The sequence below is a fragment of the Ovis aries genome, chromosome X (assembly GCF_016772045.2).
Source record: "Ovis aries strain OAR_USU_Benz2616 breed Rambouillet chromosome X, ARS-UI_Ramb_v3.0, whole genome shotgun sequence".
Taxonomy (NCBI): Eukaryota; Metazoa; Chordata; class Mammalia; order Artiodactyla; family Bovidae; genus Ovis; species Ovis aries.
In genome coordinates, this window is record NC_056080.1 from 69,205,841 (window position 1) to 69,230,645 (window position 24,805).

General features: G+C 41.2%; 1 protein-coding gene across 1 annotated transcript; it reads left to right on the plus strand.

Annotated features, from left to right (window-relative positions):
* Positions 1 to 1,989: 1,989 nt before the first annotated feature.
* Positions 1,990 to 24,552, plus strand: PGK1 (phosphoglycerate kinase 1). The gene is given in 11 exon segments (NM_001142516.1): positions 1,990 to 2,103; positions 8,407 to 8,457; positions 11,054 to 11,209; positions 11,320 to 11,464; positions 14,701 to 14,804; positions 15,446 to 15,565; positions 21,426 to 21,540; positions 21,788 to 21,967; positions 23,148 to 23,325; positions 23,599 to 23,697; positions 24,066 to 24,552. Coding segments are annotated over 11 exon segments (1,254 nt in total). The 5' UTR covers positions 1,990 to 2,038; the 3' UTR covers positions 24,107 to 24,552.
* The last annotated feature ends 253 nt before the right edge of the window (positions 24,553 to 24,805 follow it).

Here is a 24,805-nt window from a genome sequence, read left to right on the forward strand (position 1 = left end):
CTACCAGCAAGGTAGGAGAGTTCCAGTGGCCCTCCATCCTTGTCAACACTTGGTATTATTATTTTTATTTTAGCCACTTTAATAGATACAAAGTTGCATCTCATTGTGGTTTTAATTTGCATTTCCCTAATAGCAAATGATATTAAACATTTTCTTATGTGCTAATTTGTTATCTGTATATTGTATTTAGGGAAGTGTCCATGAACACAGGAGCCTGGTGGGCTACAGTTCATGGGGTTGCAAAGAGTTGGACAGACTGAGCAACTGAGCATGCACACACCAAATCCTTTGACCATTTAAAAAAATTGTTTGTTTTCTTAACATTGAGTTTTGAGAGTTCTTTATATACCACGAATTCAAGGTAACAGTGGTCGCAACAAATAGCTTCTCATAGCTCTTTAGGATAAAAATCACATCTTTATCATGTTTGTTAAGTCCACGGGATCTGGTCTCCCCTTGCCTTGCCTCATGAGTATAATTTTAGACCTCTCTTCCTTCAACTCTATTTTCCAGCAACGTTGGACTTTTTATGTTGTCTCATGCTCTTTCCCATTTTAGGACTTTGCATATTTGATGGTCCTTCAAATCTGTAGTGGAAAAAGCTTCCTATCTTTTTTCAGTTTCCGTGTTCTTATCTGTAAAACAGAGATAATAACAGTACCTACTTCAGAAAGCTATTGTGAGGAGTAAATGGGTCAGGTATGTTCAATCCTTAGTACAGTGTCTGGCATAGAGCAGGTGCTCAATAATTGGGAACTGTTATTAAATTCAGCCTGTCAGATTATATGCTTGTTTTAGTTTCTTTGCTGATACCCTTGGTTGCTATTCTATCTTATGCAAAAGGAATTGCTTCCCAGGTGGAGTGAAATGAGTGCTAAACCTATGCAGAGCTGATAACCAGGAGGCCAGCAGGCTCATCTGGGTCTCAAATTCAGACTCAGTTAGAAATAACTCCATGGAGATTTCCCAAATATGCATTGACAGGATTGAAAGAAATGCATGCTTATAACTTTGAACTTGTGTCTCAGTACCAGTGCACTATGAATTAACATTTCCTACATCTTACCCAGATCTTGAGTGCCATGTGGAAAATTTTTATGTTTCTGACTCGGATTATTTCATTCCAGCCAACTCTGTAAGTATGTTGGACCTGAGTGCCTGGTCCTGAGCAGTGGTATCTGTACTATACTATAGTTAGGTGTATGAACTCTACATCTTAACTGTCTAGGTTTGAATCCACCATTTACAAGACCTGAAACCCTAAGCAACCTCTTTGTGCATTAGTTCATTCATTTGTAAAATAAGGATTGAGAGTTTGTGAGCAAAAAATGTTCTATGTGTTTGCCATTAGCTTTGCGTTGTAATCAGATCATTACACTTATTACAAAAAAAGGTAAGCAGGGGAGAAAGGGAGAAGCAGGGCCTTTCCCAACTTCTGAAAGGTCTCAATTCTTAAAGGCACTTAGCAGTCTTATGGAGAATTCCTTTTGGGGGAGCCAGGAAAACAGAAAATTTCCACAAGGAGGTGTCATTTGCATCTATCCTGAATAGGGTTGCCGGGAATTCCATGGGGTGTGGGGTGACGTTTTCCCCCAGGGTGCTGTGGGTTTGCGGGGCTCTGCAGCTGCCCTCGGTGTGGCCGCAGGAACCCGAGCCGTGTCTGCCCCTCGGCGCCAACCGGCTTCCGATCCCGTTGCCGGCTGGCTCCGCGGCACCGCTTCCGGCCTCTCGTCACGAAGGTTTCCAGCCGCTTGCTGCGTGCTGGACGTGACTGGCGGCAGCTGCACGTCCCACAATCGCGCTCGCTGACTGACAGCGCCTCGGTGCAATGGCAGCCAGCTGGCGCCTTCGGGCCGCGTTCTAGAGCGGCCACTGGGCGCCGAGAGCAGGGCGCAGCGGCCGGAAAGGGGCGGGGCGGGAGGAGTGGCGACCGGGCCCGCGAGGTGCTAGGCGTTTTCCACGCGTTCGGACGCTGAGTCGGTCTCATTCTCTGCCGGTGTCTCATCCCCTGGCCTCTCGCTGCAGCTGAATTGCCAAGATGTCGCTTTCTAACAAGCTGACTCTGGACAAGCTGGATGTGAAGGGGAAGCGGGTCGTCATGAGGTAATCCTTGGGGTTCTCCCGCAGTCTCTCCGGCCGGGGCCGACTTCTTTTCCTCCTGCCTCAAGTGACCTTTAGCCCTACTCTCGGCCCCAAGGGCTCTAGCCCAGCAGGGCGAGGCTGGCTACCATTGTGGCTGGAGTTTTGCCCGGGTTTAACGGTTTCTGACCTCATTTCCCCAGCCCAGAAACTGAGCCGAATTTGCTCTTTGCAGGGGTGGATCCTCCATGGGAGGGTCAGATTGCGGGGATCCATTTTGCCCTCTTCTTATTTCTGAAGGGCAGTTCCGTCGCCTCCAGTTCTCAGTTGGTGAGGTGGGACCTGATGCCTGCAGATCCCTAGGCCTCCAGTGAAGGGACCTTGAAAGGTCCTTTGGATAGTTTTCCTTCCTCCACCATCCTAGACCACCCAGACAAATGAGAAACGACCCACATTTCTAAGGTCCCTGCCCAAAGGGGTATCTTTCCCAGAGGATGTTGATTTCGTTGTTCAGGAGTAGAATCCACTAAAGCGTTGAGGGTAGGAGGGTGAGATAGGGTGGGGCGCACTGAAGGAGGCCCTGCAGAGCTTATGTAACAGGCCTCTGCCGCCCTGTAGTGTCTTTAGACTACAGGCCTTGGGTTTTGCATCAGGATTGTGACACATACTGGGTAATGGTGGAGCAGGGTGTGGCTGCTCATTCTTGATGTTCTCTAAACTCACTCCCAGAGGTGGCTAGAGAAGCAGGATATTAGACTATTAGAAGTGGGGAAGGCTAGCCACCTGCCTTGGGGTCTCTTACTACAAACATGTGGATCCCTGGCCACATGGCTTCTCCCTTGTTTGCCAAAATTACTAGTATGATGTATGGAGTATTTACATTTCTCCTTTTTGTAACGTGTACATTCGTGTATGCCAGGAGCTAATTGTGGGAATTCAGTTAGGTATGTAACTGACTTGACCTCGATAGGATCCAAGGGTGGTGCTTTTGCCAGCATAAGGGCTTGACAGCATTGGGTAGTCTTGTCCTTTTAGGGAAGTGGTTGATTGATGGGCAGGCATGTGAACGATGTGATCCTTTCCCAATTTGGGCTGGTTCAAGAGAGGGCAACTTTTCTATATTAACGGTTTCAGAAAGCACTGGGGGATCTCCCTTTGCTTAAGGCTTAAACTAGGTAGGTGCTGTGAATTGGTGTACTTTGTGGATGCCCAAAAGTTAATGTAGCTCTCCCCTTCCCTCTAATTTCATTATGGCCACTATTAGTTTACAAGTGGCCTTCTCCGCCCTGCTATGGCAATAATCAGAAGAACCCAATGGCTTATGGCCATGAGAAACACCTGGTGTCCCCTTTTGCTAAATCACCTAGTCCTTTGCAATCTGAACAGAGTAGGAATCACAGCCATCCTAGTATTAGGTAATGGCCCTGTCTGTCCCTCAGATGCTTTTAAGAAAGATGGAAAGACCTTATGAAAAACAGGACAAGTGGACAGTGGCGTGCAGCTAGATCTTGGCTGCTAAGTCACTTCAGTTGTGTCCGACTCTGCGACCCCATAGACGGCAGCCCACTAGGCTTCCCCGTCCCTGGGATTCTTCAGGCAAGAACACTGGAGTGGGTTGCTATTTCCTTCTCCAAGGCATGAAAGTGAAAAGTGAAAGTGAAGTCGCTCAGTCGTATCTGACTCTGTGACCCCATGGACCGCAGCCTACCAGGCTCCTCCATCCATGGGATTTTCCAGGCAAGAGTACTGGAGTGGGGTGCCATTGCCTTCTCCAATATCTTAGAGAACCTCCTACAATTGCAGTCTGGGGCTTTATCTCCTCTTTTCCCAGGTTTGAGGAATTATCTGAGCTGGCTGAGAGTGAGACTGGAGGAGGTGCTTATCTTTTCTCCCTCTGGACCTAATCTGAAATATGTTTCTGCCCCAGGGCTCAAAGTTTCATTTAACACAGATTAACTGTAAGCCTTGAAATGATTGGCTAGTCCTGTTTTGCTGGTGGAAAATGACCTAATCAAGGTCACTGAACTAGCAAGTTGGTGGCAGAACCAGAACTAGAATCTGGGTCTCCTTGGCTTCCAACCAGATCCTCTAAATTCTTGGATGTAGTGAACAAGGACAGGTTAAAATAGACCTTTTGTCGGCTGAAGGTTGCAGTCAATAATTTCCTCCTGTAATCTGGATAAATTCTATTTATCTGATTTGAGGACCAGAAGTTGCTTTTTTCCCCAGATTATTAATGTAGCTCTTGAACATTGTAGGATTGCTTTTTGCAAGAGTCTAGGTAGCCTTGCATGTCAGCTCAAATTTCCTTTTGTTTTAATGCCTTTATGTAGTGGTTGCTGGCAGTGTTCCGGAAGTGGAGCCTCCAGAGTAGTGGCTGCTTCACTAGCCTCCTTTCTTTGTCTTGCAAAAGGGAGCTGTGATGTTTAGGGCCCCTGCTTTGAACTGCCAAGGGAAATTGACTGATTTGTTGAGGGAACTTCCTGATAGCCAGAAATTTCTGACTGGATAATTACCAGGTTGTACCTCAGTTTTTTAGGATTCCATTTGACTTTATAGACCTTGAGTAAATTTCCTGTTTAATTTTGTTGTGTCATTTCCTTTCTTCCTCTCATAGGTTGCCAGTCATACTCCTTTGCCGACTGGTGAAGCACTTCCCTTTTGCTTGCTCTCCCTCCTCCATTTTTTAAAAACCTCACAGTTTTTCTCTAACCTGTTGTAACTTGTTAAGCAACAGCTACAAGTTGGTGTAGTGGAAGAAGAAACAGGGAGGAAAAACAGCAGAGAAGAAAAAAAGTCTGTGAGAGAGTCAGTTAGTTATTAGTTGCTCAGTCGGGTCCAACTCTTTGCGACCATGTGGTCTCCCACGAGGCTTCTCTGTCCATGGAATTCTCCAGACAGGAATACTGGAGTGGGTTGCCATTTCCTGCTCCTGGGGATCTTCCTGACCCAGGGATTGAACCTGGGTCTCCTGCATTGCAGGCAGATTCTTTACTGTCTGAACCACCAGGGAAGCCCTCTAAGAGAGCCATAATACCCCTATTTCCTGATCAGGGACAGTGAAGTAAGGGTGGGAATGGTTTCTTGGAGAGCTTTTAATGGAACTGGGCCTGGACTTCTGAGATTTGAGATGATAGAGATTTGATATCCTCATTACAACTAAATTAATATTTTTAAGATTCATTCTGAAATAGTTATATGTTCATAGAACATTGCAAAGATAATATAGAGAGGCCCTGTGTTCACCCAGTTTTCTTCATTGGATACATCTTACATAATTACAGTACAATATCAAGAGTAGGAAGGAAGTTGACATTAGAATAAAGCATATAGTTCTTTGCTGTTTTATAACGTGTAGATTTGTGTAACTCCCACCACTATCCAAGATACAAAACTAATTTTCTTTAAGCAGCACCAAGATCTCCCTATGTGTCATCCTTTAGCATCTTGGCCCCTCTCCCTCCATTCCTAAAATCCTGGTAACTACAAATCTGTCCTGCATTTCTATAATTTTATTTCAATATGTTATATAAGTGGGATCACACATGGCATTTTTTCACCCAGCATAATACCCTTGAGATTTATCCATATTGTTGTATGTATCAGTCGTTCATTCCTTGGATTGCTGAATAGTAGTTTTTGGTATGAGCTTCCTGGGTAGCTGAGCTGGTAAAGAATCCACCTGCAATGCAAGAGACCCCAGGTGGATTCCTGGGAAGGTCCCTTGGAGAAGGGATAGGCTATCCACTCCAGTATTCTTGGGCTTCCCTGGTAGCTCAGACAGTAAAGAATCCGCCTGCAATGCCAGGGACCTGGGTTCAGTCCCTGGATTGGGACGATCCCCTAGAGGAGGGCATGGCAACCCATTCCAGTGTTCTTGCCTGGAGAATCCCATGGACAGAGGAGCCTGGCAGGCTGCAGTCCAGTGGGTCGCAAAGAGCTGGACATGACTGAAGAGACTTAGCACACATGCTTAACCTTTTGAGGAATTTCCAGACTGTTTCCAAAGCAGCTGCATCATTTTACATTCCTACGGGCATATGAGTGATCACTTTCTCTGCATCCTCACTAACGCTTGATGTCATTTTTTATTTCATCCATTATGAGTGGTGTGTAGTGATATCTGACTTTGTTCCTGAGGCTGAGCTCAGGATTAAGAGAAATAGAAAAGGAAAGGGTGCAGATTTTACACAGGATAAGTGAAATGTATAGGCCAGAGCAGTTTCTGTGGTGGAGTCCTCAGAGGGGAGATGTTAAAGGCAGAGTTGTTGTTAACAGTCTAGGAGATGATGGGGGAAGGTAATCCACAAGCAATGAGAAGAAAGTATAAGTCCTTTTCTCATCAGTAAGCTATGCCATGGCAGCATGGATAGATGAGATAGATTCTTGAGTGTTTCTAGAGAATTTGTTCTGTGTCATGGCTCTGGGATAGGGAACAGCACTGAAGGGGTGGCTTGTGCTCTGCCACTTGCTGTGTTAACCCTTTTGAATGTGGGCCTTCTTGGAGGCTGCAGAGGGTGGGGGAAAATGATCCATGGTAATGAGATACTCTATCCTCTTTGGAATGCTCTGAGCCTTGCTCAGGATATTTAAAGAAGATGCTTAGAATCAGAATCAAGTAGCTTGAAATTAAGTAGACTGTTTCTTTTTTCAGAGGCATACTACTTTTATTTTTCAAGATTTTAAATAAAATATTTGAATATAGAATTAATCCTTCAACTCATCTTTGGAAAGGTTATTCTTCAGTGAAGTAGAGTACAGGCCTAGGGGACATAAGGAAATTGATGGTCTTCTTAGTTGGTTTAGGATTTCGTAATTGTCTGCCAAGCCTCAGCCTAAGAGAGGAAGGACTAGTGATGGAGCTTTATGGTCAGACACAGCAACAAGTCTTTCTGAATCAGTCATACCTTCACTGTTTTCCTTTGGTGCCTGCTGCTAGCTGTTTTTAGTAATGGTTGATGTGCCTTTTAGATCACAGAATCATGTTTTGGAGAAGTCCTCACATGAATAATAATAGTTAGCACTTTTATGGCGCTGTTTATCAGTTACTCTCCTAAGCACTTTGCAGATCGCTAACTCATTTAATTCTCACAGTAACTGTGAAGTAGATACTATCATCTCCATTCTATAGATGAGAAAGAAATCAACTTAAAAAGGATCTTGGCAGGTGAAACCTTACAGATAGCTAGCCACCACACATCATTGCTTTCTAGGGGATTGAGGTTCTAGTCTGTCTGGAAGAAGGGGGAAGGAATGACAAGTTCTTAAAAATGATAAAGCAGCAAGAAGTTGCATAAGAAAGGAAACTGCAGTAAATTGCTATCTTCTCCCCTGCCCTGGCCGTGCCCTGTGGCTTTTGGGATCTTAGATCCCCAACCAGGGATTGAACCTGGACCCTTGGCAGTGGAAGCGCTGAGTCTTAACCACTGGACTGCCAGAGAATGCCCTGCCTGTGCTGTCTTGATCACTTCTCTTCTGATTGCCTGTTTGTTAGGTGGGCAGGGTCACATGTTCCATCCTCTCCTCTCAGTTTTTTTTTTAATTATTTTTTTTTAAAAAAATTGAAGTATAGTTGATTTACAATATTGTGTTAGTTTCAGGTGTACAGCAAAATGTCTTATCAGGCTTTTAGAAAGAAGCTATCTTATGGTTATTGACTGTGTTTTGCTTGAAGGATACTGTGTGAACTTGGTCTTGGACACTGGGTTTCTTTATGGTCCTGAGGTCCCAGACTTTCTCCAAAAAGAATGATACCCTCTTGCTGTGTTTTATTTTTCCAGTTTTTTTTTTGTCTTTTGAGAAATGTTTGCTTCATTTGGACCCAGAAATAATACCAGGGAAATCAGAATCCAGATGTGTTCTTTATAAACTTACCCTTCAGGCTACCACCATTATTAGATAGTAGCATGCTGGGCCCACATAGAAATCTTTTTAGATGGAACTAGTTTCAGCTTTCCAGGTCTTCAGGGCTTGTTCCTGTGATTTTGTATTTTTTAAAATTTCTCTCTTAAAAAGTGTGAGATACATACCTGAAAGGGCACAAATCAAAAGCTCAAAGAATTATCACAGAAAGAGCACATTTGTCACCAACATCAAGAAATAGAACAATATTAGAACCCCTGAAGCTCCCTCTGGTGTCCTGTCTAAGTCACTACTCCCACTCCCTTCCGCATGGCTAATCACTGTCTTCTAATACTGCTGATTATTTTTAAGGTGACTTTTGAACTTTCACTTGTTTAACTGGTTCACTAAAAGTGCCTCTCATAATCTTTGAGGGAATGATAATTTGATCGTGGCTCTGAACTTGATGCTTTGTGTCTTTTTCAGAGTAGACTTCAATGTTCCTATGAAGAACAACCAGATAACAAACAACCAGAGGTAATGTCCCTGCTATACCCTGAGCTCGGTTTAAGATGTACATGGGTCTGAGTATATGTAATGAAATGGTTTTCCATTCTTATTGTAGAATTATGGCACCTTAAGCTGCATGATCTTGACTTTCAACCAACCCACCATCTGGTTTGCTTTCTTACGACAATTTAGAAATTGAAAAAAATTCGTTTTAAGAGGGTGATTTTTTTCCTCCTCTTTTTTTAATTTGAAGAATTTGGGGTTGTACATTTTAAAAGATTATCTTAAGGTTTAAGGTTACTTAGCTTTCCTGCAAAATGAAGAACTGTGCATGTAGTTTTACAAGCCCCTATTCTAGCTGGCCCCCATAAAATCGGTTTTTGAGAATTCTGATTTAAGGGAAAAGACTTCAGAAGTAATACTTTCAGTCAGTTTAGGCTCTCCACATGTCTTATTTAGGCTCTCCACATGTCTTGGCTCCTAGATTCAGAAGCAGAAATTTTAAGTGATAATATTATTCTTGCTTTTGATTAGATTCTAAAAGATTTTTATTTTAAATGAAGGGTTTGAGCTGGAAAGGTATGTTCTAATGATCTAGGCCTGTGTTGTCTAATAAAAATATAATAAAAGCCACATGTAATTTAAGATTTTCTAGTTGTCCCATTAAAAAGTAAACAAACAGATTAACTTAATTTTAACGTATTTAATCCAGTAAGTCCCAAATAATCATTTTAATATATAATCAATTAAAAATTAATGAAAGGAACATTTAACTTTTTTGGTATTAAGTATTTGAGATCCAATACGTATTTTACTCTTAGACAACATACCAATCTGGGTAACCACATATCCAGTATTCAGAAGGTCCTTGTGGCTAATGGCTACCATGTTGGACAGTGCAGGTATAGACCGAGAACATTTTTAGGTATTGGCCCCAGAATAGAGCCTGGCATTCTGTCAAGCACATCCCTCCTGCACCATAGTGGAAGGTATAAGCCATCTCTGACACTTCTTGGCTTTTTTGTTATTTTCTGCAGCATACATAAAAGATTAGAAATATGCCTATCAAGGTATTTTATGAGTAGAAAGCAGAGAAACAAGTCTGAGTAGATCTTCATTTTCAGAAATCCATGGAGTTGATAAATAAAATGAAGCATTAGAAATAATAGAACTTGGCTGTTAAGGGAAAGTGCCAAAGATTAATTTGGTTTCATTGGGCAAATGTACCTGATGAAGGTTTCTTGTTTATTTGGTATAATTGAGTTTTTATATCTGCCAAATAGCATAAGATAGTTAGAAATATAACTTGGCTTTTTATTATTCCATTCTTTGCTGAAATGTCATCTTACTAGAGAGACCTTCCCTGGCTACCCTCTCTAAAATCCCCTCCACCACTATTCTCCAGTCGTTCTTGTCACTGTACCTTGCTTTATTTTCTCCATAGTTCTTATCACTTCTGTGAGAGCAGAAATTATTTTATTTACTGTTGTAGTCTCAGAATCTGATATAGTAGCTGCTACAAAAGTAGCATTCAATATTTGTTGAATAAATAAATATTTTCTATGTTATCAGGTTTAATTTCTTAAATACTGCCAAGAATGGAAAGTTAGTATTGGGTTTGTAATGAAAATTGAAGTGTTTAAAAAAGTTAAATAAAATTTTGATTAAACTATAATTTAGTAAACACAATGCATTATGTAAACCACATTTTATATAATTTATTTTCTCTTACATAAAAAGTGACTTAGGATTTTGTAATTGGTACTGAAAAGTTACGTTTTTTCAGTTTTCCCAAAATTTCTTTTAATGGTTTCAAGATTTGAGAATTTTATATTTCTTCCAAGGTCAAACACTTAGGATGTTTCAGGGGTCCCTAAAAGCACCCACATGTTTGATTCACTAGGATTCACTGCTAAAGTTTATTAAAGTGAGAGGATTCACTGCTAAAGTTTATTCAAGTGAAAGGATGCATGACAGGATCAGCAAGTGGAAGAGACACAGGCAGAATCTGGAGAAATCCATGCTTAGGTTTCCATGTTTTCTCCCTCTCATGACACTAAGTGTGCTCCTTTCTCCAGCAGTGAAAATGCAGTAATTGTGTGTGATATCTCTGCCCAGAAAAGCCCTTCAGAGACTCAACTCCCAAGGTTTTTACTGGGAGTTGATCACATAGGTACCCTCTGCCCAGCAGCTACCAAAATTCCTTACTCCTAGAGGGAAGCAGGTGTTGAATATAAACCTATTTGTATAGACGATCTAGGAACTGTGAACAGCCTTTGTCAGAGAACTGAAGGACCAGCTCAAAAGCCAAGTTCCCAGACACCATCCAAGGGCCAACCTTGCAAGCAGGTCCTTCTGAAGATAGCAGTTTCAGCCCTGCTATATTAATTTTTTTCTGCACAAGGTGCAAAACATGATGAGATTATATAACCCTAGGTAGAGGGTTGACATCCTATTAACTTCATCCCTTACATATGAACCTGAGGACCATCACTGAGTTGCTGACAGATTTGAAGGAATTTGGAGAAGAAAGGCTTTATATTTTATGAGGCCATGAATAAAACAGTTCTCACTAATTCTTAGGAGTAGCCTTGTTCTACTTGCTGTCTCTTCTTGGTTGCAGGATCAAGGCTGCTGTTCCAAGCATCAAATACTGCTTGGACAGTGGAGCCAAGTCAGTTGTCCTTATGAGCCACCTGGGCCGGCCTGATGGTGTCCCCATGCCTGATAAGTACTCCTTGCAGCCAGTTGCTGTAGAACTCAAATCTCTGCTGGGCAAGTATGTTTCAGGCTCTTGTCAACTCTGTGACAGGAGATGTTGTCAAGTATGTTGTTGCTGATTCTTAACTTTCAGACTGTTCAAGTGTTTCTGTGTCATAATCTCTCCAGGGATGTTTTGTTCTTGAAGGACTGTGTGGGCCCAGAAGTGGAGAAGGCTTGTGCTGACCCAGCTGCTGGGTCTGTCATCCTGCTGGAGAACCTTCGTTTTCATGTGGAGGAAGAAGGGAAGGGAAAAGATGCTTCTGGGAACAAGGTAGGACCTGTGATTTTGACATTAGTAGGGGTGAGGAGGGCTGAATATATGAGGCTGTGATTGAAGAATAGAAGAAGCTCATGTTTATTTTGACACCTTTTTATTGAAATGCATATAGAAATGCACAGCTTTATGAATTATCACAAAGTAAGCACACCTGTGTAACCACCACCGAGGTCAGAGAATAAGATATTGCCAGCCCTGGAAGCCCTCCTCATCATGCTTAAGTGGTTTTTGAAATACCTTGGAAAGATGTGAACACCATTTGGGTGTAAGAGTATTTGGTGACCATGCTGCTTCTAATTGTCCCTTTGTTACACACCTGGCCTTTGATATATGAAGATGTATTTTTGTAATAGTATATGATAATATCCTATCAGAGTGTAGGCTGTTGTTCCCAAGTGCTGAGAGCAGACATTCACAGGTGATTGTGGGTAGTGAGTATCCATGATATACCAGGTGTTCCTCCAGCAGAGCCATTTCTAGATTTTTTTTTGTCAAGGCTAGAACAGTTTTTATAAGCAGCAGGCCCTAGTGTATTATGGAAGAATAATCTGTAGTTTTAGAAGGGGAATTAACTTAAAGCTTGAGCTTGGTACTTTTAAGACAGTAAATTAAATTTGATATCATTGGGGTTTTCTTATAAAAGAATCATGTGACCAGAAAAAGTACTTTTCGTAAGTCAAGTGGAAAGGGACTATTTGGAACATTTGATTGAGTTAGGTAGATGATGGTCATGATGATATTACCTTGGGTTTAAGGCACTTTTCTTAAGTGTAAAGGATCTTTCTTTGAATTTCTTAATATAAGGAATGACACGTACCTTCATTTTTTTTTTTTAAACCTAGGTCTCAGAAAGGTAATTACTTGACTAAGGTTAGAAGTAGTAGTACTGTTGCTGGGCTTTATATATAGCTCAGTCCATCAATAAGCAAACTTTATGTAAAGGGTCAGACAACAAATATTTTAGGCTTTGTGGGTCAGACAGTCAGTCACAACCTTACATGGTCTCTGTTGGAACTGTTCAACTCTGCCATTGTTGTACAAAAGCAGCCATAGGGGAAAAAAACCAAAAAAAATTTAAAAGGCAACCATAGGTACCTACAAAGTAGATTACTGTGACCTGACAACCAGGATTTAAATATTAAATGATAGAGCTGGCTCTTTTGAGGATGATTTCGAATTTGCCTATTCATAGAAAGGAAGCTGGGCTTCTCACGTGGCTCAGTGGTAAAGAACCCACCTGCCAGTGCAGGAACCTTGGGTTCAATCCCTGTGTGGGGAAGACCCCCCTGGAGGAGGGCATGGCAACCTACTCCAGTATTCTTGCCTGGGAAATCCTGTGAACAGAGGTGCTGGTGGGCTACAGTCGATAGGGTCACAAAGAATTGGATACAACTGGGCATGCATGCTACTGGAGATCAGTGGAGAAATAACTCCAGAAATAACTGCCTTTCTGAGACCTAGGTTTTTTTTTTTTTTAAATATGAAGGTACCTGTCATTCCTTATCTTAAGAAATAAGAAGGGGATCAGAAATCACCCTTTATACTTTCTACTCTTAATGTCTTTAGTATCTTGGGGAACAAGATGCTCTGAGGCAAGCATCTCAATCTCCTGTTACGCTTCTGACATTTCTTAAGGTCATCAGAGTGCCTGCTTTTAAGCAGTTTCTTTTCTTAGCACTGCAGGCTCAGGTCTTGCCATATCTTGCCTTTGGCATGGTCTTGCTACAGTAGTAGAAGTTAAATGCTGACCTAAAATTTGGTGCCCTTTTAGACTGAAACTCAAGCTGTTCAACTCTTGGGCTTAGAAATGGCAGGAAGCAAGTTGAGGCAAAACATTATATACAGTAAGTGATGAACCAACTGTGCTAGTCTATGTCTTTGTGGGTAGTTTACTTTACATTTAGTGTTCAGTGGCTTTTCATGCTTGAAATTTTTGGAACCAGCCATAAGTTCAAAGTGAATAAAAAACGAAGTGAGGCATGAAATTTTTCCTTTACGCAGGATACCTGCATTATCTTTTAGGAGCATTCTCTTCCTTCTGGTTCCTGGCAGATAAAAAATGAGAAATAGGTTCTGATTATTATTAATTTTTATAATACCTTTTTCATAGATAGCTTTTAATTTGTGTCATTTTCCCATGAACAGTTCTTAAATAGAGAAGTTATCTTCCCTTTTTAATAGATAGGAAAGGATAGAGAAAAACTTGACAAAGGTTACACAGAAAATTAGTGTCAGACGTGGGCCTAGAACCCAGGTCTCCTGCCATTTGGGCAGTGTTTTCATGACTACACATCTTGCAGTCACCGTTGGCAGATAATATTCCATTCTAAAGAGATTATGGGGGCTCTACACTTTAGTTTTAGCATTAGTGCCCCTGTATTCTTTGGGCCACTAGAGGAAAGCCCATTCTTTGTGACAGCCTCCTTCACTTCAGTGTATAGGAGAATGAGAGTGGACAGTGACTAAACATCTGCTTTGACACTTCTCTGCCATAATCCCCCTCATCTGGCTTTCTATGCATCTTTGCTTTGTTTCCTACTGGAGACTCATTGTTTATTCTGCTGTCCTGCTTTCTTTCCCCTATGAAAAGGGTAGTATCCCTGGATAGTGAGCTGACATTCAAAGCCATATGTTTGACATCAACTTTCTATCCCTCTATCTTTTTTGTAGAAGTGTATTATTTTCTCAGATGCCTAACTTCCAGGGAAAGCTATATGAATTACCTCCTTTTTCTGAGGTGCTGTTCTGTTGTCAGGTTTCCATCTGCCTTCTCTGTCTCAGCTTGTCCTTGTTGCTTTCATGAGAAATATGTATGAGAGCTTTTTTCCGTTTGCAGAAAGGTCTTGGCAGCTAGCAGCTTGACTCAAGTATCCTAAATTTTACAAGGAGAATGTGTTAAAATGAAGCAGTGAGTCAAAGAGAGAGAAGGGTAATTTGTATTTTGTCCTAGGAGCTGGAGAGAGACCAGTGGGATGTGATTAGAGGTTAAGCTGTGATTCAGGAATCTTAGGCTTGCAATTTGAGGGAAGGCAAAGGAGAGCAAAAACATACAGAAATGAGCAAAAGGTCTGGAATATTTGGAAGAAAGACCAGATCCTGTTGCTAGTTTTGAAAATTGCTATCCTGCCAACTCAGGGTCTTTAGATATGTTGAAGAGGACTCTTGGTATGAAATGCTTTTACAGTTTCTTTGGAATCATCAATGTCTCCCTGTTTTGTTTTTCTCTTCAGGTTAAAGCTGAGCCAACTAAAATAGAAGCCTTCCGAGCTTCACTTTCCAAGCTAGGGGATGTTTATGTCAATGATGCTTTTGGCACTGCTCACCGAGCCCACAGGTACTAAAAGTTTTTTGTTCATTGTCAAACTGAGAGCGTTATTTCTCTGTTTACTTAAACAGCCAAAGGTCTGGAATGGTTTTGGAAATTTCTGTGTTGTATTGTGATCTTTTTGGATTCTATCTCTAATTGGAGCTACAAATAAAACTGTGGTTCTTGTTGGGTATCCCTGATATAAAGATGAAATAAAAGTAAAAAAATGTTTAGGATTGTGGAACCTTTTGTTGAGCTTTAGGAAGATGTTGTTCTGTCTTACTTCGGATATTTCATGGAGAGCTCTCTCCCTTTGTGATTGCTGTGGGAGCAGAGTCTTAGGCTGTCGGAAGCAAACTGAGGAATCCTTCCCTGTTGTCATCGCCCAGCTGATAATTTATTGTGGTTAAACCCTTGGTCTGAAGACTATTAATTGGGTATCTTAAATTCTACTTAAGGTAATTGCTTTTCACTTGTTCTCCTTTATCCTGCATTATTAGCCAGAAACCTTATCTTGTACTTAGGTGTTTTGTTGTAGTTTGGGGATGAAAACCATGGTGTCCTGGAGTCTCAAAAGTGAAAGTATTTTAGTGATAAGGAGAAGGCCTCTAGAATTGGGAGGATTGCTAAGGATTGACTAAAATTTGAATGTCTCTGTTCCTTTCTAGCTCCATGGTAGGAGTAAATCTGCCAAAGAAGGCTGGAGGTTTTTTGATGAAGAAGGAGCTGAACTACTTTGCCAAGGCCTTGGAGAGCCCCGAGCGACCCTTCCTGGCCATCCTGGGCGGGTACAGAGAACTCTTCAAGATCATGCTTTAACCTGGTTCAGTTCAGTTCAGTTTAGTTACTCAGTTTTGTCCGACTCTTTGCAACCCCATGGAATGCAGCACGCCAGGCCTCCCTGTCCATCGTCAACAACCCAAACTCATGTCCATTGAGTCGGTGATGAAACCAACCATCTCATCCTTTGTCGTCCCCTTCTCCACCTGCCCTCAGTCTTTCCCAGCATCAGGCTCTTTTCAGATGAGTCAGCTTTTTGCATCAGGTGGCCAAAGTATTGGAGTTTCAGCTTCAATATCAGTCCTTCCAATGAACACCCAGGACTGATCTCCCTTAGGATGGACTGGTTGGATCTCCTCACATTCCAAGGGACTCTCAGGAGTCTTCTCCAACATCACAGTTCAAAAGCATCAATTCTTCAGTGCTCAGCTTTCTTTACAGTCCAACACTCAAAACCATACATGACTACTGGAAAGACAATAGCCTCGACTAGACAGAGCTTTGTTGGTAGAATAACGTCTCAGTTTTTAAATATGCTATCTAGGTTGGTCATAACTTGCCTTCCAAGGAGCAAGTGTCTTTTAATTTCATGGCTGCAATCACCATCTGCAGTGATTTTGGAGCCCCCCAAAAATAAAGTTAGCCATTGTTTCCACTGTTTCCCCATCTATTTGCTCTGAAGTGATGGGACCGGATGCCATGATCTTCCTTTTCTGAATGTTGAGCTTTAAGCCAACTTTTTCACTCTCCTCTTTCACTTTCATCAAGAGGCTTTTAGTTCCTCTTCACTTTGTGCCATAAGGGTGGTGTCATCTGCATATCTGATGTTATTAATGTTTCTTGATGTTTCTCCCAGCAATCTTGATTCCAGCTTGTGCTTCCTCCAGCCCAGCATTTCTCCTGAAGTACTCTGCATATAGGTTAAATAACCAGAGTGACAGTATATAGCCTTGACATATTCCTTTTCCTATTTGGAACCAGTCTGTTGTTCCATGTCCAGTTCTAACTGTTGCTTCCTGACCTGCATATAGGTTTCTCAAGAGGCAGGTTAGGTGGTCTGGTATTCCCATCTCTTTCAGAATTTCCCACAGTTTATTCGGATCCACACAGTCAAAGGTTTTGGCATAGTCAATAAAGCAGAAATAGATGTTTTTTTGGAACTCTCTTGCTTTTTCAGTGATCCAGCGGATGTTGGCGATTTGATCTCTGGTTCCTCTGCCTTTTCTAAAACCAGCTTGAACATCTGGAAGTTCACGGTTCATGTACTGTTGAAGCCTGGCTTGGAGAATTTTGAACATTACTTTGCTAGTGTGTGAGATGAGTGCATTGTGTGGTAGTTTGAGCATTCTTTGGCATTGCCCTTCTTTGGGATTGGAATGAACACTGACCTTTTCCAGTCCTGTGGCCACTGCTGAGTTTTCCAAATATGCTGGCATATTGAGTGTAGCACTTTCACAGCATCATCTTTTAGGATTTGAAATAGCTCAACTGGAATTCCATCACTTCCACTAGCTTTGCTTGTAGTGATGCTTCCTAAGCCCTACTTGACTTCATATTCCAGGATGTCTAGCTCTAGGCGAGTGATCACACCATTGTGATTATCTGGGTTGTGAAGATCTTTTTCGTATAGTTCTTCTGTGTATTCTTGCTACCTCTTCTTAATATCTTCTGCTTCTGTTAGGTCCCTACCATTTCTGTCCTTTATCGAGCCCATCTTTGCATGAAATGTTCCCTTGGTTTCTCTAATTTTCTTGAGGAGATCTCTAGTCTTTCCCATTCTGTTCTTTTCCTCTATTTCTTTGCACTGATCCCTGAGGAAGGCTTTCTTATCTCTCCTTGCTATTCTTTGGAACTCTGCATTCAGATGCTTATATCTTTCCTTTTCTCCTTTGCTTTTCGTTTCTCTTCTTTTCACAGCTATTTGTAAGGCCTCCCCAGACAGCCATTTTACTTTTTTGCATTTCTTTTTCTTGGGAATGGTCTTGCTCTCTGTCTCCTGAACAATGACATGAACCTCCGTCCATAGTTCATCAGGCACTCTGTCTATCAGATCTAGTCCCTTAAATCTATTTCTCAGTTCCACTGTTTAATCATAAGGGATTTGATTTAGGTCATACCTGAATGGTCTAGTGGTTTTCCCCACTTTCTTCAATATCTGAGCCTACCTGCTAGTAAGGCCATAACTTGGGTTTCCTTGATGGCTCAGTGGTAAAGAATCTGCCTGCAATGCAGGAGGTGCAGGAAATGTGGGTTCAATCCCTGGGTGAAGAAGATCCCCTGGTGAACAGAATGGCTTGACCACTCCAGTATTCTTTCTTGGGAAGTCCCATGGACAGAGGACGCTGGTGGGCTACAGTCCATAGGGTCATAAAGTGTCAGACACAACTGAAGTGACTGAGCACAAGCATGAGGCCATAAATTGGGTGGTTTATTGTCATTAGCACAATCAAACTGGGTGACTGAGGAAAATTTAATAAAGGGAGTATCTGCAAAGGTGTGGTTTGGGTTTAGGGAAACACAAAAGGGATAGTGCAGTCATCTGAGGAAACCATCATCATCATCCTTAGACTTGAAGGGCAAAAGGAAAGTGATGGTTACCAGAATCCAGAGAGGGTAGTTGTGTGGAGATGGACCTCTGATAAGAACTGTATAGCCTTTGGTCAAAGGATGGAGGATAGTCATCTAGCAGGGAAAGAGCCAGGGAAATAGATACTCTGATCTCATTTTAATGTCCTATTGATATATCCCCTCTTACCCACAATGGGCTGCAACCCAGCTGGACGTCAGAGGGCAAAGGACCTCCTTGATGCAGTCTATGCAGGTCAGCCTCCTGGGACAGAGAACAGGGCCAGAAAGGATAGAAAATGGTTCTGGGGGGAAGAATTGGAAAGATCCACTATTGCCCACTATTGCTCATCTAACAATTTTTTTGAAGCACTTGAGCCTTTCAGGTATGAAAACCTCCTTATATGTGTTGAATATATTATTTGGAACTCATTTTTTTCAGATTCCATACCTTTTTATATTTTTTCCTATGGGGAAAAGTACTCTGAATAGTGATATGCTACTGGCTTAGTTAAAAGTAGAAATTTCAGAAGTGTAGGTCAAGAGACTAGGAGGATACATTTTAGGTGATAAAGTAGGGACAGAGACCTGGGACTTCTTGGATAAGATCTTGTCACTTGGCATGACTATCTAGATAGCAGCCTCTTTATGGCTAGATGCTCCTGACACTTTTATGAGCAGGGTATTTTTTTCCCATGGGACTGAACACACTCAGCATTTCCCTATGAAAGCTGACTCTGGAGTTGGGTGTCAATTTCAGGTAGCATAGTTGCTCTCTAGGCTTCATGAGCCCAGTTTGAGGGTCCTAAAAATAGTTAAGGTAGGTACTTGTATCTGTGTCCTGGAAGCATTGTCACTCTTGTGCACTGGATTAGGTCATCCTCTGATCTTTGCTTCTCTGGAGACTAGGACTTGAGTTTTGTTCTCAGTCCTTCCCTAGACCTGGAATATGGGAGTGAGTGCTGCCTAGTGCTTATGATTAGGTTTTGGACTCTGCCTAAAATTGCTATTTGGGGGAAGTTTACACAGAGGGGTTTTTTTGGCCACCTTTCTTGCAATGTAGTGTCCCTGAGAACATTAACAATATAGGGGAAGAATTTACATTTCATTAAAAAAATTATTCTGTTGGGAATTCCCTGGTGGTCCAGTGGTTAGGACTCCTCGCTTTCACTGCCCAGATTCTACCCCTGGTAAGGGAACTAAGATTCCACAAGCCATGCAGTGTGGCCAAAAAAAAGAAAAAAACCCAAAACATTGTTGTAGAAACATTCAAACATTATAGAAGTTGAAAGAATAGTATAATAAACTCACAGGTACCAATTACCCTGTTCTAATAATTACTGGCATTTTTGCCAATCCAGTTTCATCTGTCCTCTAATCCTTTTTTTGTCAGCAGTATTTGAAAGCAAGCCTTAGATATCATATAATTTCATTTCTGATACTTCTGTATACATCTCTTAACTTGAGATTTCTTTTAAATAACCACCTGTTACACCTAACAAAATTTAATAATCTTATTATTAATACTGTCATCTAATACCCAGTCTGTATTCAGAAATTCTCCATCATTTCAGAAATGCCTTTTATAGTCAGTTTGTTTGAATAAGGATCCAGATGAAGTCTATGCATTGTATTTGGTTGTTAGCTATATTTTATTTTATAATAGTTCCCTCTTATTATTTTAATTCTATTGATTTGTTGAAGAAACAGGGTATTTGATGTATAGAACATCCCATGTTCTTTAGATGTTGAATCTCTTCATCCTTTCTCTTTCCCTCTCACTCTCTGTGTGTGTATGTGTATGTTTTTGTATAAAGCAGTTAATCCATTTTTACCCTTTGTGGTGATCAGTCTTTACAAGTCAGAGATCAGTAGTCTCTTGCTAACCATTCTCCTACATCACTATTGTTTTGAACCTACATTTCACAAATCCTAGCATAAGGCCTCTTACAGAGTAGATATCATCTTGTTTATTGAATGAAGAGGCAAATAAGTCCAATGTGATTTGCTTATTTAAGTGGGATTTAGATATATAGGAATATTTGTGGAAGGCAAGCCATTACTTATATGAAGGATTTTAAAGGTGCTTCAAGTGAGTTTGTTATTCTTCTATTTAGATATGTATGTTTCTCACAGGGAGGTGAAAGGTATATCTGTGTTTATTATCTTATTTCCCTTTTGTAGAATATAAGCTCCAAGGGGGTAGGGATCTTTGCTTTTGCCCAGTGATGTTTATGTTTCTTAAAGACCTAGAACAGTGCTTGGCACAGAGTAAGTACTCAGTGTTTTTTAAGATTTTTTTTGATGTGGACCATTTTTAAAGTCTTTATTGAATTTATTACACCATTACTTCTGTTTTACATTCTGTTTTTTTGGTAATGAGGCATGTGGGATATTAGATCCCTGACCAGGGATCAAACCCACACCCCCTGCATTGGAAGGCAAAGTCTTAAGCACTGGACTACCAGGGAAGTCCCACAACCAATATGTTGAATCAAGTGGTCCAACAGAATAATGAATGCCATAAAGCAAATGTTCCAGCAACTAAACATGGACCTAAGAGTGTGACTATCTTGTCTATTTTTGCTCAGTGTATATTTGTTTGGTATGTAATTTGATACCTGCTTTAGGGTTAGGACAGTTCTCAGTGAGCTTAGGGATCCCACAATTAGCAGCCTTTCTCAAATATAATTACTAGTCTTGACCTTTGATTTGGGGGCATAAGAGGGACAAAACAGATCTGTTTGGAACTTGTGATTTTCTTTAGATGATTGCAAGTCTTCTAAGCCCTTCCTGGCCAAAAGCCATACCTTAAAAAGATTTCTTAGTAATGGATTGGCTTTTTGGTGTTGGAGAAACATAGGGCAAAGCTAGCCAGTACTTAAAAAAAAATTTTTTTTTTAAAAATTGGAGGATAATTGCATAATAGTGTTGGTTTCTGTTGTACAACAACATGAATCAGCTATTGCTGCTGCTAAGTCGCTTCAGTCGTGTCCGACTCTGCGACCCCATACCTCTGTCCCTGGGATTCTCCAGGCAAGAATGTTGGAGTGTGTTGCCATTTCCTTCTCCTGAATCAGCTATAAGTATACATATATCCCCTCCCTCTTGAGACTTCCTCCCACCACCACCCCATCCTACGCCTATAGGTCTTCACAGAGCACCAGGCTGAGAGCCAGTACTTTTGTCACTTTGTGGGACATTTCTCTGTTCCTGTCCCTTGATATAAAACCTCAGGCTTTGTGTAATACCAGTTCTTTAGTCCTTTGTTCTTTTGGTGATGATTCTTGCTTTCCCTTCCAGAGCTAAAGTTGCAGACAAGATCCAGCTGATCAGTAATATGCTAGACAAAGTCAATGAAATGATCATTGGTGGTGGAATGGCCTTTACCTTCCTTAAGGTGCTCAACAACATGGAGGTAGGAAACCGATGCCAAGTAGATGTGAAATAGCGCTCCATGAGAAATAGGTTTTGTAAATTTAAAAAGGAAATTAGCTTATGGCATGAGCCCTAAAAACTCCATTTTTATTTATTTTGCAAGTTGTTTTTCTTTTGTCTTAGAATTATTCCTTTATATTGTGCTGTATTTCATACTGTCTGCTTTGTGAGGTAACCACATTCTTAGTATATAGGCTGATCTTCATCATCTTGACTTCCCTATATAGATTGGCACTTCTCTGTTTGATGAAGAGGGATCCAAGATTGTCAAAGACCTGATGTCCAAAGCTGACAAGAATGGCGTGAAGATTACTTTGCCTGTTGACTTTGTCACTGCTGATAAGTTTGATGAGAATGCCAAGACTGGCCAAGCCACTGTGGCCTCTGGCATACCTGTTGGCTGGATGGTGAGTCACTTGGGTGGTTGGTAGTATGAGAGAACAAATACATTTTGGTATCATTCATTCAACCAGTACAAAATTAAAGGAAGTGCTCCAAATATGGCAATGAGCCCTTCCTTCAGGGAGAGTCCATGGGGCAAAAGCAGTGGTATCAGATTGCTGCTAAGACTTTTCATTTGAAAAGTGAGGGCAAAACTGCTTTTTGTTTCTTCATCTATTTAATGTTTATTAAGTACTTAACTGACTGCTGTGAATGATGCTATGTACTTTCATAGTTTGGGCTGTTCTGTTGGATTATGTTGGATTAAATATTATTATTTCTGTCTAGAAACTTGTATAAGAAATTTTTTGTATATGAAAACATTAAGGTAGTACAATTATTATAAGTAGGGAAAATCTATGTGTATATTCAGGACTTATTTAAATAGCTGATTGTAGTACTCTCCATTTGTTATTGTTCTAATGTCTGTAGAAAATTGTTAATGTTGACATACTACTTTGCTTAGTCATTGTCCTTTTGTTAGGCATGTGGCTTTAAGTGTGCTTCCAAGAACCGCAGCATCATTTTGAAGCTTGTTAAAAACTGAAAATTCCTGCCCCCTCTCCCAACCTGCTGAAGCAGAAACTCTGGGAGTAGGGCCCAGAAATTTGTGCTTTAACAAGCCATCCTGGTGATTCTGATGCACCACAAGGTTTGAGAACCACTGATCTAGTTTAGTGTTTTTCAACCTTGGAATTATTGACATCTCAGGTAGTTTTAGTTATGGAGGGCTGTTGTTGCATTGTAGAATGTTTAAGGACTGTTTGCCCACTAGATACCAAGTAGCACCTCCCTACCACCTCTAAATTATGACAGCCAAAAATGTTGAGATATTACCATATGTTCCCTAGGGAGGGGTGGAATTGACCCTAGTTGAAAACCGCTGAACTAGTTAAAATCATAAAATAATGTGGCTAAAGATGTTTTTATCAAATAACTTTTGAGGTTTTCCCTTAGACTTGATCTTCCATGAAGGATATGAACAAGTTTGTAATTTTAAAAAATGAAATGTATCTTGTATCTTTTAGTTCTAGAAGACACTGTGGTATTCAGCCTTGAGTTCTGGTCTTGGTGGAGGTGTGGTATTTGTTCCTCTAAGTAGCTTTTCTTGGTAGCTCATCCTCTCTTTTTAAATCTGCCTCTTAGGGGTTGGACTGTGGTCCTGAGAGCAGTAAGAAGTATGCTGAGGCTGTTGCTCGGGCTAAGCAGATCGTGTGGAATGGACCTGTGGGTGTATTTGAATGGGAAGCTTTTGCTCGAGGAACCAAAGCCCTTATGGATGAGGTGGTGAAAGCCACTTCCAGGGGCTGCATCACCATCATAGGTAAAGGGTACAAAGCTAATTGCCATGTGAGCTGGCAGAAGATCAGAGGAAAGTAGAGGAGAAATACTCAACTTTTCCTAGGTTCCTTGGTGCTGGGTGGATCTTGAGAGCTAAGTGGGTATATGATTCATGGAGAAACCTCTAAATGAGATGGAGTTGGGGGGTTATCAGCTAGCTACCTTTTGGGCTTGAGAGCACTGTGCCTTATAATTTTGGTGCCAGTCTTTTTTCTCTTCTCTCCTTTCCCCTTTTTATTTGGCTTTCGTTCAACAGGTGGTGGAGACACTGCTACTTGCTGTGCCAAATGGAACACGGAGGATAAAGTCAGTCATGTGAGCACTGGGGGTGGTGCCAGTTTAGAGCTCCTGGAAGGTGAGGATCTTTAATGTTTTTGGCTTATTTGGAGGAATGACAGGGGTTATGCAGTAAGAGTTAAGTAGAATGGAGTGGAGACAGTAGGTGGTAGTGTTGTCATTAGAAGTCATGGGCAGTACAAATGGAGGAACGTCAAGTAAAGCTCCTGGGTTCCATTTGATGTGGGGAGGGCCAGATGGGAAGACCTTTATTCTCAAAGAGGTTACACACTAGTATACCTGGGGCCCAGAATGTAGAAGTTACTCAACTCCTGGCCATATATCCTAGAGAAGAACTGCTATGTTATTAGGAAGATGGGAGGGAACAGATCTGGCTTAGTGGATCTTATAGTAATGCTGACCGTGTGTGTGTTCTCTCAAAAACAGGTAAAGTCCTTCCTGGAGTGGATGCTCTCAGCAGTGTTTAGTGCTTTTCTGCCTTTTGGTTCCTGTGCATAGCCCCTAAGTCAACATAGCACTGTCTGCATCTCTGCTTGGCATTAGCTAATGTCTTCCCCTTTGTCAAGAATCAGCTAGTAGCCAAGGGATGTAGCGCCAGGAACCCTCAAACAGTTGCAGAACATCTCAGCTCATCCTTGCTGGACCTGGAAATTGCCTATATTCTTCAAGATCCCATTTGAATTTCTTAGAGACTAAACCGTTATGCATTCTTGAGTACATATATTTATATTATGCCTGTTAAAACAAAGTGGGCTGTGTTAGCTTAGTTCTCTTTCTGAAGTAGCTTATTCTGATTCGCTTTGTCATTGTTTCACCACTCAGCACGGAAACAAGATGAAATTCCAATTACTGGTACGGAGGGAGATGAAGTTGGTGATATATTAAATAAATAAAAAGATCCATTGAAACTGGATTTTTTTTCCTGTCATATTTTGTTATTTAGGATGAGAATAGCATCTTGAGAAAGGGATCATCAGGTCATCTATGTCCATGTTTCTAAGTAACATGCTTAAGCTGTTAACATCTCGATTTCCTAAACAAGGTATCTGTTAATTTCATACATGGGGAGATTTAGCACCCTTATAGCCTCTGTTCCATATATACTTCCCCTATTTGATTCTCCCAGTATAGTTTTGTCATAATTTGAGATTTAATTAATAGAGCCT